Here is a 13,353-nt window from a genome sequence, read left to right on the forward strand (position 1 = left end):
GAGAGAGAGAGAGAGAGAGAGAGATAGAGAGGTGTTTGCTTGCTTGCTTACTTGCCAAGCTGATATGCATAGCATCAGTGTGACCCACTTCCAGTCAACATGAAGCAGGAGCCTGTGGAGGTGGAGATGAGCACAGTTAGTCTGAACCTGCTGTATACAGGAGCGGCCATAAAACACACACACTGCAAGCGTCGACCTCCAGCAGTGTGTGTGGCCGCAAGCACGTGTGACCGCAAGCACACGTGTGCGTGGCGGAAACTGCTGCGGCTCTCGCCGTTGCGGCCTCCGCACGGGCTGGCTGCGTGTCTTCTGCGGCTCCGACTGCGGAGCTGCTACTGCCAGGCAGCCCTGTCTTTGTACGTCGAGTTCTGCCTGCGACGCATGCGGGAGACGCATGCGGGAGTCCTAATCTCTAGATGGCGTGCCCGTGGCATAAGACGCCGCTCGAGACGCGCGCCGCACGGATGCTCACGGTGTGTGTTTTGGCCCTGTGGCACCTAGACCAACCTGCTGTCTGTTTCAACAAGAGACCATCTCACAGTTTGGCGTACTGTGCTGCTGTGGGCTTCCTACAGATGTTGAATGATTGATTACGCCTTACGACTTCACCCGCACGGTCTTAGACGGTGTCTGTGGATGTAGACAGGCACAGACAGGTACAACTACTCAGACGGAGAGACGAAAAAAAAATATCCATCATGTCCTTCAGATACTTCTCCTTTTGTGAAGCTAGCATTCCTATACCCGAGGGCCAGGAAGATGGTGCATGTACGAACACCCTTAAAGAAAACGTGGTCGTCGTAGTAGTGTGATAGTACTGTCATGGTGGGGCCCGCTGAACAGCGCGCCCTGTGCTTGTCTTCGGAAGCGTACTTCTCGCAAGTAGGGGCTTGCCATAAACATTCCTCAAAACACATGTCGTGTGGATTCGCAGAGCTGAGCTAGGCGGGATGACGAGGGAGAGCGATTCAGTGACTCAGACAGAATGCAGAGAACTGCCAGAGAGAGAGAGAAAGAGAGAGAGAGGGAGAGAGAGACTTGCCTATAGTTGAGCTGCCAACACCATGGTCAGATTTTTGACTTTGGCTTTCTTCTGGTCTATGTTATGAAACACCCAGAGGCTGTTTTATTCAATATGTTAGTGCTGTAGGTGTTTCTCAGTAGGAGGAACTTTATGGGGGGATGGGGAGAGGGGGGGGGGGGGGCAGGGGGCAGGTAACTGTGTGCTTGAGTTAAATGCCCTCTCTCCATAACTGGTTGGGGGACATTTCTACTGTTTATCGCTCTCTCTCTCTCTCTCTATTTATTTTAAGAGTGCGTTCAGATTCCTTCCACATACATCCTGGAGGTGTCACCTCTTTATGATCTCTCCTGTCCTTGACTGTTTCACAGGTAAATATAATTGTTGTGAATTTCGCTTAAACATGCCGTTTCGTCACATTGCTGCCGTTCACGAGCTTGTTGAATAGAACGGCATTTAACAAAGAAATGACACTGTCCTTTGTACGCTCTTTCATTCCTGCTTCACAACCATAAACAATGACGGCATAGTAGGGAAACAAGGAAGGATTGATTTTTATTAAACACAGCCCTTTAGAATCTTTTCTCTTTTCTCTTCTGACTTTTTTCCATCCATCCTTACCTTGAACCCCCGTCACGTTCTCAGACGCGACCTCGAGCTCTGCCGGAGTGTCGTCTGATAAAGTGTGTCTGACCCAGAGTCCTTTGCGGCGGCGGTTGCTGGGTAGCTGCATAGCAGCGCAGTCGCGGGCCACATCTCCAGGGTGATGTTAGCTTTAGTGGGTTACGGAGTGCATGGGTCAGTAGGATCAATGTCCTCAATTGAGCCCAGTGGAACTAATTTCAGCAGAGGTGTGTGTGTGTGTGTGTGTCTGTGTGTGTGTCTGTCTATGTGTGTCTATGTGTGTGTCTCTCTGTGTGTGTGTGTGTGTGTGTGTGTGTGTGTGTGTGTGTGTGTGTGTGTCTGTGTCTGTGTGTCTATGTATGTGTGTCTATGTGTGTGTGTCTGGCAAAGGAGTAATAGCCAAGCCTTGGGATATGGATTATTGTGTGTGTGTGTGTGTGTGCGTGTGTGTGTGTGTGTGTACCCTTATCTCTCTGAATAAATATGGGTTTACCACTGTGGGTGTCTGTTTTTCCCCACAGATTCCTTTATGCCGGAAGTGTCGCACTTTGCAGCTTGCGTTTAGCGTCTGACACATCTGCTACGTATAATTTGAAATTAATTTCCTCTTCTGTTTGCTCTCGGCGTCGAAGCTGTTGGGAATTGTGAAACTGTGAGGAGAGTTGTATTAGTGTGTTTAGCTTCTATAAGAGGATGTAAACAGCAGGATGACAACTAAAACCACATCTGTACCATACCGTTTCTGCCCCTACTGTCTTGCCTATAAGTCTAGGCCTAGGGGTGTAACGGATCACCTAACTCACGGATCGGATCGGATCACGTTTTTTTCGTCACGGATCGGATCATTTTTCGGATCAACACAATTGTTTTTATTTTTTATAAAAACTGCTTTTTCAACAACATTCAAGATGTCAAAACTGGTAATAACATATTCTATGCTCAAAAATTACATATTATACTGAAATACACATTCAGCTTAAATTATTGCAATATGAGAGAGGGAGGCGCCTGGTTGCAGCAGTGAACTTTAAAGCAGACGAATAAACATGTTTTATGCCACTTTTAACTAAATAATAAAGTGAACCCTTCCTTTGAACATGGTATGAAAAAAATGGCTACATTATCAGAAGTTGTCGAGCTGCCTTTTTCGTGCCTCCCGTCATAGTTGGGATTTAAATGACGAGGGAGGCATTTCGAGTTCTTCTCCCAACTTCACGTGTAGTGAGTAAACAACGTTTTTTGTTGTTGTTAATAAAATATATAATAATAATATTAAATATATATATAATAACATATGATTATTAACACATTATATTAAATATTATTATTATATACTTTATTAACAACAAAAAAGCAAAGGGTGGCTACTTTGAGGAATCTAAAATATAAGACATATTTAGAGTTATTTCACACTTTATTGTTAAATACATAATTCCTATGTGTTCATTCATAGTTTTGATGCCTTCAGTGAGAATCTACAATGTACCAAATAGTCATGAAAATAAAGGAAACGCATTGAATGAGAAGGTGTGTCCAAACTTTTGGCCTGTACTGTACATTGTGATTTACAAGAGATATTAACTAATATTAGCTAATTAAGCAATATCACAGGAGAGGGAGTGTGTTATACTGAATATCAGCACGGCTGTGATTCGGTCGTAGGTACGAGTCCGCAGACCGAGTACCGAAGACGATCACAGCCGTGCTGATATTCAGTATAACACACTCCCTCTCCTGTGATATTGCTTTTATACAACAGTTCTACAGCGCGATTTATTAGTTAACAGTAATAAGCGACAACAGATTATGATTTGTTTGTTTATTTAATCATAAAAATAAAATAAAAATAGTTCCGCAACTGAACTTCAAATGGACTGTTGCCTAGTAACCTGAACACAAACATGTAGTCTAATTAACGGTCATTTAGTAGAACATCTGTGCGGCGGAGTGATACAGAGATAGTTAAAAGTCCTAGTTAAAAGTCCCAGTGCTGTTATACTGTATATCAGCACTCATGGAATGCCTCTTGTCCAATCAAATTACTTGGTCGGAACTAACTGTTGTATAAGTAATATTATTACTTGTTTAAATTTTGCAATTGATCCGAGGTACACATTCGTGCCGAACCGTGGAGGGCGATCCGTACGGTCACGGATCATCCGTGATCTGTTACACCCCTAATTTATAGGAATAAAAACTACTCCTCTGATGGCCTTTGCAGTACGAGGGGAGTGTGTGTGTATATGTGTGTATGTATGTGTGTGTGTGTGCTGTACTGATCCTATTGATACAGCCTATCCAATTAAGGTCACATGATTATTGTTCCACTGGTGAGGTTCCCCATGGGGCTGAAACAACCCACATCTCAACAACAGAGGCCTGTGGTGACGAATGGCAAGACCACTGATGACGACGATGATGTCACTGTCCCTAGCGGTTGACTCTCTCTCTCTCTCTCCGCTCTGTGGGATCCGCTAGGGTTCATTAGCCTGATTGTGCCCCATTTCAATTAGGCCAAAACACTCTCTTTCTATTCCCTCCTTTCCTCTCTCTCTCTCTCTGTCTCTCTCCTCTCTCTCTCTCTGTCTCTCTCTCTCCCTCTACCTCTTTCTCTCTCTCTCTCTCTCTCTGTCTCTCTCTCTCCCTCTACCTCTTTCTCTCTCTCTCTGTCTCTCTCCTCTCTCTCTCTGTCTCTCTCTCTCCCTCTACCTCTTTCTCTCTCTCTCTCTCTCTCTCTCTGTCTCTCTCTCTCCCTCTACCTCTTTCTCTCTCTCTCTCTCTCTCTCTCTGTCTCTCTCTCTCCCTCTACCTCTTTCTCTCTCTCTGTCTCTCTCTCGTTCTCTCTCTCACTCTCCTTCTTTTCTTTCCTTTTCTTTTCTTCCCCCCCTCTCTCCTCCTCCTCCTCCTCCTCCTCTTGTTCCCTATTTTATGTGACTCACACCCACGGGGAGTTGACAGGAAGTCATGTGGCAGGGAGTGAGGCAGAGTGTGGAGCCCGTTAACCCAACTGCAGCAGGAGGACCGCCAGACCCGTCTAAGGGTGTGGAAACAACAATTTCCGAGGCCTTCTTCCTCTAGATATTGTTGTTCTTCAAAGAAAATAGTGTAAATGGAGTTTGTTGCTTGGCCTGCTTTATACAAGCTGTAGGATCTCTGCCTCTGCCCTGTAGTTAAATCCTCTAATGCCGCCTTGGCATGGGGCGTTTCCTTATTTACACATTATTTTCCCCCAGTAGACGTGTGTTTGGTGACAGTGGGTCAAAGCTTCGCTTCTGTTCTGACCAAATGTGCAAACAGCAGCACACCACATTAACCTAACTGTCCAATGCCCTCATGCTCTCTCTCTCTCTCTCTCTCTCTCTCTCTCTCTCTCTCTCTCTCTCTCTCTCTCTCTCTCTCTCTCTCTCTCTCTCTCTCTCTCTGTCTCTCTCCCTCTCTGGTGGACCTCTCTCTCTCTCTCTCCCTCTCTGGTGGACCTCTCTCTCTCTCAATGTCTCTCTCTCTCTCTGCTCTTCCTCTCTAGTTTAGTTTAGTTTATTAGTTTATTATATCAAGGACAATCCAAATACATGAACCATATAAAATACAGTAAAAAAGGCAGCGTTAGCCTAGTCGGCTAATTTTCAGCTGAAGTCCCCGGCCAGTTGCAACATGGCATCCTGAAAAGTAACGTCATTAGTTAAAATAAAACATTTAAATATTCTAAGAACACGTGGCTGAGACAAGGTACCCCAACATCACACTTGACAAAAAAACACACGTAAGCAAGCTGAGCTAAGCTCTCTCTCTCGCTCTCCAGCCCTCTCTCTCTCTCTCTCTCTCTCTCTCTCTCTCTCTCTCTCTCTCTCTCTCTCCATCTCTCTCCATCTCTCTCTCTCTCTCTCTCTGCTCTTCCTCCAGTTCAGTTCAGTTCAGTCTAGGCCCTAATGCGTTTGGAGTGCCCTTTAGAAGAGAGCGAGAGAGAATAGGCCTATTCACGTCGTAGCATGTAGCCAACCGTCCGATGACAAAGCGCGTCGCCCCTCACTGCCCTTCGTTACCTGCTTCACTTTCTCTCTTACCAAAGTCCTTCACCCGTCCGTCACTCCCTCCCTCCCTCCTTTCTCCCTTCTCTCACTTCCTCCTTCCTTCCTTCCTCTGTCTCATCTCCATCCACCCCTCTCTTTTTCTCTCCTCATCACTCTCTCTCTCTCTCGCTCTCTCTCTCTCTCGCCTTCCATATTTCCATTTCAGCCCCCCCCCCCCCTTCCCCTTCCCCCACCCCTCTCTCTCTTTTTCCATCTGGAGCGGTTCAGAATGTGAAGGAGAGACGTGTGTGAGAGAGAGAGAGAGAGAGAGAGAGAGACTGCTGAAAGTCTTTCTGATGCTGCAGACCTTTGAGGAGAGCTGCTGGCCTGTTATGTAACCCTGTGCCAGTGGTGAAAGAGTGTTTCCAGTTTCTCTCTTCGCTCTCGCCTCTTCTTCCTCTGAGGAGAAGGATGCAGGGCAGGCTGAATGTTGAAGCGTGTGCTAAAAAAAAACAGAGGTTAAAACTATTTTAGGTGTCGTTTGAGGTTTTGCTAGACATGCAGTAAGTGTTGTTTTCTCTCCCTCTCTCTCTCCCTCCGTCCCTCCCTCCCTCCTTCCCTCCCTCCCTCCTTCCCTCTCTACAGGGCAGTGATGCCGGGCATGGTGATGTTTAGGCGGCGCTGGTCAGTTGGCAGTGATGACCTGGTGCTGCCCGCCCTCTTCCTCTTCCTACTGCACTGCGTCTGGTAAGTGTGGGTGTGTGGGGTGTGCGTGTGTGTGTGCGTGCGTGGTCTGCGTGTGTGTTTTGCATGCGTGCGTTTGGTAAGTGTGTGTGTGTGTGTGGTGTGTGTGTGCGTGCGTGCGTCCGTGCGTGCGTCCGTGCATGCATCGTGTGTCAGTGTGTGTCTGTGTGCGGTCGTGTGGTGTCGGTCAGTGTATCACATCCTCGCCCCCTCCCTCTCCACTCCCCCCCTCCCTCTCCGCTCCCCCCAGGTTGGTGGTTCTGTCCGTGGTCCTGTTCGGCCTGCCCTACGGCTCGGACCAGTCATGCTCGGTGACCCTGGTGGACCACGGCCGGGGGTACCTGGGCATCCTGGTCAGCTGCCTGATCTGTGAGAGCGCCATCATGTGGCTGAGTATGAGAGGCAGCATCCTCTACACGCAGCCCAGGGAGGCTGTGCAGTACGTCCTCTACATACGACTAGGTGAGACACAGAGAGGCCTGTGTGGGTGTGTGGGTGTGTGGGTGTGTGGGTGTGTGGGTGTGTGGGTGTGTGGGTGTGTTGGTGTCGGTGTGGGTGGGTGTGGGTGGGTGTGTGTGGGTGTGGCTGTGGCTGTGGGTGTGGGTGGGTGCGTGTAAACTGCTGTCAGTGTGGTTGGGTTGTGATGCGCTGCTCTGTTCTGTTCTGGCCTAGATAAGTAAGCAATTTACCATGAGCAGGGTTCCCGCGCTGGTCTTAAAAAGCCTTAAAGTCTAAAATCCAGCAATCCAATTCGTAAGGCCTAAAAAGGTCCCAAATGTCAGTTATTCGGGCTAAAAATTAGGTGCTAGGTCTTAAAAATGAGATCCTGCCAGGAAATCTATTTACGTGGAAATGAATCAAGCTGGAACCCAAAAAACGTAGCTTAAGTAATACTAGTAAATATCTTTTGCACTATCTGGTTAGATGCCAAACTACGTTGCGTTGTCTTAGTACACACTATCACATACAACAATAAGTTAACTACAACATAAATGAACAATGTGTATATCTTGTTATTCTAACACAAACACATGCCCGTCAAGTTAACCAGTAAAATCTCTTGATCCTCATCACTCTTTGAGCCACGCCTTTCTCCCCGTCATCTCTCGCTACTGTATAAACATTGATAGCCGTGGCCTGGGGTGAAGTGAAGTGAAACTTTATTTATATAGCGCCTTTCGTACACGGATGCAACTCAAAGCGCTTGTGGTGGTCCAGTGGTCTAGCACCGCGGTCTACAGTGCCCACATATGCCCACGTCGTTCGAATCCGGCCCATGCCCTGCTGACATGCCCTCTCTCTCCCTTCTTCTCCTTACTTTCCTGTCTGTCTTCATTATATCTGTCCAATAAAAATGAAAAATATGGGTGCGACTGCCCCACTCAGAAAAAACCCCAACAACTTTAAAAACATTGACATGTCGATGAAGACAGATCTGGATCACATCATATCAATCCGACCGTACGCCGATGTATGAAATCAATCTGTGGAGTGTGACGGCCCTCGCCTCGGAGAGAGAGAACAACAGCAAGACGAAACGATTTTTCACAAGGGTGATGTGAGGTTCTCTCCGCCTTTAAGATTTGAGAAACTGTGCAGCAGCGTGTACGCCCCGGCGATAGAAACCCAGATATCCCATCTCTCCCTGCTCCCAGTCTGTCTGACTTTGGAATATTGATTAATGTGTTCTCTCTTTTTCACCCCCTCCCTCCCTCCCTCTCTCTCTCTCTCTAGCCATTCTGTTGGTGGAGTTGGTTTATGCAGTTGTGGGAATCGCCTGGCTCGTCCAGTACTATATACCATGCTCTGATGTGACTGCCAAGAACCTGGCGTTGGGTGAGTGGGGGGGGTCGCATGAGGGGGGAACGTGGTCTTGAATCTTGCGATGGAATTTGCAGTGAGAGATACAGATACAGAATACTTTATTTATCCCCGAAGGGCAATTCAGTTTCCACAGTTCACGGCCACAAACACACGATCACACAACAAAAGCATTCATCACTGGAGCTCAACACCCAGTCCACCGTTCACAAGTGCAAGTCCAACAGTTCAAGTTTAAGAACAGTTCAAGAAATACATAAAAAGTGCATAGGTTTACAATTCAAGTTTAAGAACAGTTCAAGGATGCAAAAAAAGTGCATAAAAAATAAAAAGTGCATAAAAAGTAAAAAGTGCACAGGAGATGGCAGGACCCCCTCTTTCCCTGCTGGGTCTACTCATTTAGCAGCTGAATGGCTGAAGGAATAAAATATTTGGCGTAACGGTTTGTCCTTCTGGGGGGGCGCCTGATAGCGCCGTCCTGATGGCAGTAGCCTGAATTCACTAGACAGGACGTGGCCTTGTAGGGCAGTAAGTCCTCTGGCCTTCTGGACCACACGTCTCTCCCAGAGAGGGTTTAAGTCACTCTGCTGGACTCCAATAATGTTGGAGCGAGATTTTGACACCAAAGGATGGAAGCATACGGTACAAGCAAAGTAATGGAGGAGAGTCTTTCTTATTTGAATATGTGGTGTGTAAACAGTACATCTCTCCCCCCCTCCAGGTATTGTGGTGTGCAACTGGCTGGTGATCTTCAGCGTGTTCTTCACCCTGATGTGCACCTTCGACCCCACGGGACGAACCTTCGTCAAACTGAAGGCCACCCGCCGCCGCCAACGCAACCTGACCACCTACACCCTCAGGTACACACACACACACACACACACACACACACACACACACACACACACACCTACACCCTCAGGTGCACACACACACACACACACACACCTACACACGTACACGCACACCCACACACACACACACACACACACACACACACAGACACCCCTACACCCTCAGGTACACACACACCTACACACACACACACACACACACACCTACACACACACACACACACACACACACACACACACACACACACACACACACACACACACACACACACACACTCACACACATCTACACCTGCAGGTACCCTTGGTTCTCCACAAACACCAGACACACACCCCAGGTCTCACCCTGTCCTCCTCTCTCTCCTCAGACACACACACACACACACACACACACACACACACACACACACACCCTCCCTCAGGTCTCAGCCTGTCCCTCCTCTCTCGTCCTCAGACACAGGCTGGAGGAGGGTCAGGCCAGCAGCTGGAGCAGGAGGCTCAAGTTCTTCATGTGCTGCACCCGGGCCCAGGACACACAGTCTGTGAGTACACACACACACACACACACACACACACACACACACACACACACACACACACACACACACACACACACACACACACATACACACACACACACACATATGGACCCATGTGCTTGTGCATTCATGCAAGCAAGCACACACTTATGCACATATTTGAATACTTTATTTGGTTCCACAAATTATATTACACAAACAGGGAATCAAATATTTCGGGGCTAAGCAGCACTGAACACTCAAGGGCACACATAACACCTCCTTCTCCACACGGCCAAGCTGCCAATGATAGCTGAGACAGAGCAAAATTTGGCAACTTGTTTGGCCTTTCTTTTAGACAATTCTCAGACCCCTCATGGTGCATTTATATACATGGCACACACACACACACACACACACACACACACACACACACACACACACTTTAGGGTAACGTAATGAAAAGCTTTGACAGGCATTCTGCAGAAATGCAGCTGCAGTATTGAGAGAGCAATTAAAGAGGAATGATATCACACACACGTACAGTCACGTACTGTGGTTAATGCAGAAGATGATGAAGAAGAAGTGAAAACAGAGAAACATCCTCTTTCTCCATCTGTTAACCACCGTTGTGTCTGGTCGGTTATTTTCCTTTGATAGTCAGTCACGACATGCGGTCAGTCTACATTTCTGTACTTCTATCGAGCCCCAAAAATAAATCTCACTTGGTCTCAAAGTGCTTTGCGCTGATATATGGAAATACAGAGCTGCTACTTAGCATCGCTTCAGATCAAACACTCTTCAATTGTCACACAGCTGACGTTGGTGTTTGCCGAGTGGCAAATTTGCTTTTGGTACTGTAGTTGTAGGAGTAGTCAGTACTCAAGTTGTAAAAGAAAATCAGGGGGGATGGTGGATTTTATCATATGGGGACAATTTTGGCATCCCCACAGCGTCAGTGACTTCAGCGTCAGTGACTTCAGTGTCAGTGACTTGGTAAAAATGTCATTGCGTGCCCCCCTCCCTCGCCCACAGTATTTTACTCAATATGCACAAAACTAAATGTTGAAATAGCAGTAATACCACGTTCATTGGTAAAATGACATAAGGGATGGAAAGTGGGGATGGCAGTTTTGGAAGGGGGATGATTTTGACTGTTTTTAATTCAGGGGGGATGCCAGCCCCCCTCATCCCCCCTCAACTCGAGTGCTGGATGTAGCAGAAGTCGTGCTCTGACAGGAAAATTATAATACATAGACAGCATGAAGACATCCAATACAAACTACACCAGCTATGCTACCATGGTTACCACTGTGAACTCTTCCTTGCCTTGCCTTACCTGCACTAACGCGGCCTTAATCTTGTACTATGCCTATTATTATAATTTTTTGTCCTGTAGCCTTCTACTGACGCGTTTTATCTTGAATTATGCTTGATTTATTATGCTCTACATTTTTGGCATTTACATTTTGGGCATTTAGCCGACGCCTTATTCCCAAAGCGACTTATAATCAATACATTTGACTAAGCAAGTGAATCATCAATCCATCAGTCGTAGCAGGAAGAGTAATCTAGCTCAGGCCAGGGGCTATTGGCAGTCGTCGTGATAGAAGCAGAAAATGCCCATTGCGCTGCAATGTAATGTCAGGATCCGAAGCCTAAGAATTTTACTTTGTTAACACTTGTGTAATGTGATGTAACAAATCAACTTGAAACTTGAAACTATAATTTGACACATTGGTCCACATTGGTATGGTCGTCATATCGGGATCTGATGTAATGATCAGACTTTTCTCTCGAAAAATGTGAATACATTTCCGCGTCGTTGAAAATCAATGACACGTCGCTAGTCAACTAACACAGCTTGTTTTGTGAGCCTGCTAACAATGTAAAGTAGTGTTCTAGTTAACTAGGTAGCAGTGGGGGATTACTCACCCAATCCATTGCGTTGTTGCAGTATTTTGGCTCGACTAGCGAGTTTGTGTTGTGATTCTCAACAACGTTGAAACGTACTTCCGTGTTTCAAAAGAAAAGTCCTAACATTTTGATTGGTTGCCGATATGCGGACCAAATGATCAGACTGTGTCACAATGTCTGGCTCCGTCCTCCCAGGACGCTATGCTACCATGATTATGCTACCATGCTATGCTACCATGGTTGTAACATCTCGCTCCGTCCTCCCAGGACGCCTACTCTGAGGTGGCCAGCCTGTTCGCTGAGTTCTTCAGAGACCTGGACATCGTGCCTAGTGACATCATCGCCGGCCTGGTGCTCCTCCGCCAGAGGCAGCGGTCCAAGAGGTCGGCCATCTTGGACCAGGTGAGCGGGGACGCGAAGGAGAGGGGAGAGGGATGGAGAGAAGACAAAGTAAGTAGCCTTGAGAACCGACGGTTCCCGAGCCTAACGATGGTTCTCGAGCCTAACGATGGTTCTCGAGCCTAACGATGGTTCTCGAGCCTAACGATGGTTCTCGAGCCTAACGATGGTTCCCGAGCCTAACGATGGTTCTCGAGCCTAACGATGGTTCTCGAGCCTAACGGCCCTTAGGGGGCAGGAACCTATATCCTGTTTCCGTAGCGTGAGGCAGCTTGATGTACAAGTACACCCCCTGGACATGACGCTGGTATGTCGCAGGGTCTTACCCCCTCAATCCAACCCTTAATGCTGAGTGCCAAGCAGGGAGGCATCGGGTATAATTTTTATAGTCTTTGGTATTATGACTCAGCCGGGGATCGAACTCACAACCTTCCAATCTTAGGGCGGACACTCTAACCACAAGGCCACTGAGCTGGTCAGAGGGAAGGAGAGAGGGAGGAATATGGACAGTACAGGGAGGTGGAGGAGTCGGGGGTGTGTGTGTGTGTGCCGGTGTGTGCTGTGGCTGTAATGTTTGTTTTTCATCCCTCAGGCCAACAATGACATTTTAGCCTTCTTATCCGGAATGCCTGTCACCCGCAACACCAAATACCTGGACCTTAAGAATTCGGTGAGTGTGTGTGTGTGTGTGTGTGTGTGTGTGTGTGTGTGTGTGTGTGTGTGTGTGTGTGTGTGTGTGTGTGTGGAGGTGCTTAGGTTGATCTTGCTACGGCTTGGGCAAATATGTGTGTTAACTGTGTGTGCTATGTGTCTCTCTCTCTCTTTCTTTCTCTCTCTCTCCCTCCTCCCTCTCTCCCTCTCTCTCCCTCCCTCCCTCTCTCTCTCTCCCTCCCTCCCTCCATCCTTCCCTCCCTCCCTCCCTCCATCCTTCCCTCCCTCCCTCTCCCTCTCTCTCTCTCCCCCTCCCTCTCTCTCTCTCCCCCTCCCTCCCTCCCTCCCTCTCTCTCCCCCTCCCTCCCTCCCTCTGTCAGTCTGAGATGGGCATGTACAAGGAGGTGTGTTACTACATGCTGTTTGCCCTGGCAGCGTACGGCTGGCCCATGTACCTGATGAGGAAGCCCGCGTGCGGCCTCTGCCGCCTGGCCAGCTCGTGTCCGTAAGTCCACCCCGTACAGTCCGCGGTCCGTCCGTCCGTCCGCTCGCCCTCCGTTCTGTAAAGCACTTACGCCGGTTTCACATTTCACATTCATCAGCATTGACAAAAGTGGTAATCCACCGGGACAATACCTCTCTGGCCTCTCTGCCGGAGCCCACTCACTCTCACACAGGCAGCCAGACAATAGACCACACTGACAACACACACACACACACACACACACACACACACACACACACACACACAGACACCGCCACTCACAGCACACGGAGCAGCACTCCAAACTGTTTAC

The 13,353-nt window shown here is 47.9% G+C and overlaps 1 protein-coding gene across 1 annotated transcript in view; it reads left to right on the forward strand.

Annotated features, from left to right (window-relative positions):
• Positions 1-6,304: 6,304 nt before the first annotated feature.
• Positions 6,305-13,353, forward strand: part of dagla (diacylglycerol lipase, alpha) — a gene marked incomplete at both ends in the record, with an annotated part of 22,922 nt that continues 15,873 nt past the window's right edge. Inside the window, 8 exons of the mRNA XM_080529829.1 lie at positions 6,305-6,399; positions 6,647-6,858; positions 8,131-8,232; positions 8,939-9,077; positions 9,526-9,613; positions 11,774-11,908; positions 12,498-12,575; positions 12,937-13,061. Of these exons, the coding sequence (XP_080385955.1) occupies positions 6,305-6,399; positions 6,647-6,858; positions 8,131-8,232; positions 8,939-9,077; positions 9,526-9,613; positions 11,774-11,908; positions 12,498-12,575; positions 12,937-13,061 (974 nt within the window). The remainder of the gene's footprint in view (positions 6,400-6,646; positions 6,859-8,130; positions 8,233-8,938; positions 9,078-9,525; positions 9,614-11,773; positions 11,909-12,497; positions 12,576-12,936; positions 13,062-13,353) is intronic.

Source organism: Nansenia antarctica (assembly GCF_963989245.1).
Source record: "Nansenia antarctica genome assembly, chromosome: 4".
Classification (NCBI taxonomy): Eukaryota; Metazoa; Chordata; class Actinopteri; order Argentiniformes; family Microstomatidae; genus Nansenia; species Nansenia antarctica.